The sequence below is a fragment of the Plasmodium gonderi genome, assembly GCF_002157705.1.
Source record: "Plasmodium gonderi DNA, contig: Pgo-contig_112, whole genome shotgun sequence".
In the NCBI taxonomy this organism is placed as follows: Eukaryota; Apicomplexa; class Aconoidasida; order Haemosporida; family Plasmodiidae; genus Plasmodium; species Plasmodium gonderi.
In genome coordinates this window covers 359-2,969 of record NW_021629039.1, presented here as the reverse complement: position 1 = coordinate 2,969, position 2,611 = coordinate 359, and the positions used below count along the sequence as shown (strand labels likewise).

General features: G+C 19.9%; 1 protein-coding gene across 1 annotated transcript; it reads right to left on the bottom strand.

Annotated features, from left to right (window-relative positions):
- Nucleotides 1–857: 857 nt before the first annotated feature.
- On the bottom strand, nucleotides 858–2,032 carry PGO_001150 (variable surface protein; the record flags this gene model as incomplete). Its single annotated transcript, XM_028690899.1, has 3 exons — nucleotides 858–962; nucleotides 1,064–1,825; nucleotides 1,955–2,032. 3 exons carry the CDS (start codon nucleotides 2,030–2,032, stop codon nucleotides 858–860), a joined length of 945 nt encoding a protein of 314 aa, XP_028546700.1.
- Between the last annotated feature and the right edge of the window lie 579 nt (nucleotides 2,033–2,611).

Sequence of the window (2,611 nt, the reverse complement as noted above, 5' to 3'; positions counted from 1 at the left end):
TCTCTATATTTAATGTACATAAATGTATATATCTTAAAATATATGATACATATTATTGGAATATAAAATATAACTTAATAACAATAAATTATTTCATTACAAAATATAACTTTATTGTACAGTTATTAATTATAATCCATTATCATCCTTAAAATATATACATTCGGCATTAATTCATAAGTATTCAATGATTACCTTAAAAAAAGAAATGAAATAACCAATAGGGACACTTTATTACAACAAGTATATATTTTAACTAAAAAATATTTCTATTTCTTTATATTAGATTTACCTATGAATTATCAAAAGTAGAAAATTGATATAGTACATCCTACAGGATTTATGATTTTTCGACCCATCTTGCAAAGTTTCTTTTACAGAGTTATAACGAATGCTAATTTCACTGATCATGCAATTTTCACGAATTCCATGTTCGTAAGTATATTATAATATTGAATATTTTTTAAAACTATAATTTACCACTTTACTAAATTAACTCTAAAATAATTAGTATAATGATATTTGTAAATATATAAATATATATTTATATATCAGATATTTCTAAAGCTCTAAACCTTAACCCTAAACCCTATATTGCGGACTAAATTCATTTTATATTGTAATATAATTATTTTGTTACCTGTTCCATATGAAATATATTGAAGATAATTAAAATATATTTACATCATTTATTTTTTATTCAGCATATGCATTATAATAAGATATAAAATGGCTTAAATTTTCATTTCTTGCTGTTTTATCTTTTAAAGCATATCTTGAAATTTCAGAACTTTCTTCAAAATTCAATTTAGCTAAAATTTTCTTTTTTATTAAATTTGCCTTATTTAACAATATATTTAAGGCATATATCTAATGTTCAATAGTAAAATATATAATATGCATGTACTTTTTATATATTTTTTTATAAGCTTAATTATATAACAAAAAATTATTATTAAAAGCTATTATTAAGTTTTTTAAGCAAATAATACATTACCTCTTTATTGAAGAGAAAAAAAAAAAAAATTAAAATCAATGGTAAACACGATATCAGAATAATTACACGACGAACATTAAAAAAAGAGATATTATCTACTTTCTTAGTGTTATTCATAAGTGAAGTAGTAGATAATTCACTCTGTTCTAAGGTTTTATTACCTTTAGGCACTGACAACTCTTCTTTATATTCAAGTGACTCACAATTACATGTAGAAATAAGTTCAGCAGGATCATATTTATTTAAATCATTAAATATACATACATATTTATTTCCATTAATAGATGTTTCCGAGCATTCAGATTTATATTCAATATATTTATTCTTCATATATTCCAAGTATTCACAAGTTTCACGGCACCCACTTAAATTAGATAAATTATTCAATTGAATTTCCTTATAATTATAATAATAATCATACATATCTTTTCTTAATATAAAATCCTTTATGCTAATATTATGAAGATATCCTGAATCATAAAGACACTTATAATTGTCTGGATTGAAATCTTCGATAATTTTATTCCAGACGATTAAAAATTTAGTAATAATGTCAAAATATATAGATTCATTTTTATCCTTTATTGATTTTATTACTTTATCGTATAACCAATAATGCAAAAAATTGCATTTATTTACTTCAGACGAATCGCCCCTTTTTTTTTTACTTATCTCCTTCAATATACTATAAAGTCTTTTGCAAATATCATTTATACCTTCATGTTTAGAAAAAGAATCTTTATACATATTACACGTTTCATTAGTATCAAAGACAAAATTCGTTTCACTGAGTTCACCATAAATTTTTTCTGATAGTAATAAATAATTCTTAATATCCTACAAAAAAAAATATACATAAAATATATAATCATGAAATTAAATAATAAAACTACATTCCCTTAAAAAATAGTCGACACAATTATAAGTAATATATTATTAAAAAATTAGCATATATACTCCTGCTTTCATTTTTTCTTTTGTTTCGGCGATATATAATATAATGTTTTTTAATGAAATATATAAACTTATATACATAAAAGGTACTAGTAGGTTTTTATAAATTATATTTTGATTACAAAACAATTTCTTAATTTAAATGTTAATTATAATAAATATTATAATGTATATTTTTTTAATATATAATATCTGAATTAAGTACAAACCACATTAATATTATACTTGTTTAATACAAATTGAAAAACAGTATTTTTTACCCTCAAAAATAGCTAAATATAAAAAGCACTTAATATATCAATATTTAAAATGAACTTTTTGTTTCATGATTTCTTAATTTTTTTATCTATATATGAATAACGTTATAAGCATAAATATATTCATTATCGAATTTACATAAATTATATGAAAACATTAAATACATCATGTACAAATAATTCAGATTTATATGAACTTTAAGAAGCATTTAATGTTAATGCAGATTAATATTATAAATATATATATAATGATTATGTATATTTTTTATGCAAAATAAAAACATAGATATAAACAATAGATATAATGCATATTCTATATATTCATATAAATATAATATGTAATGTATAATGGTATTTACTATATTTTGTATTATTTTTGTTCCATTATTAAAATTTTTTCATT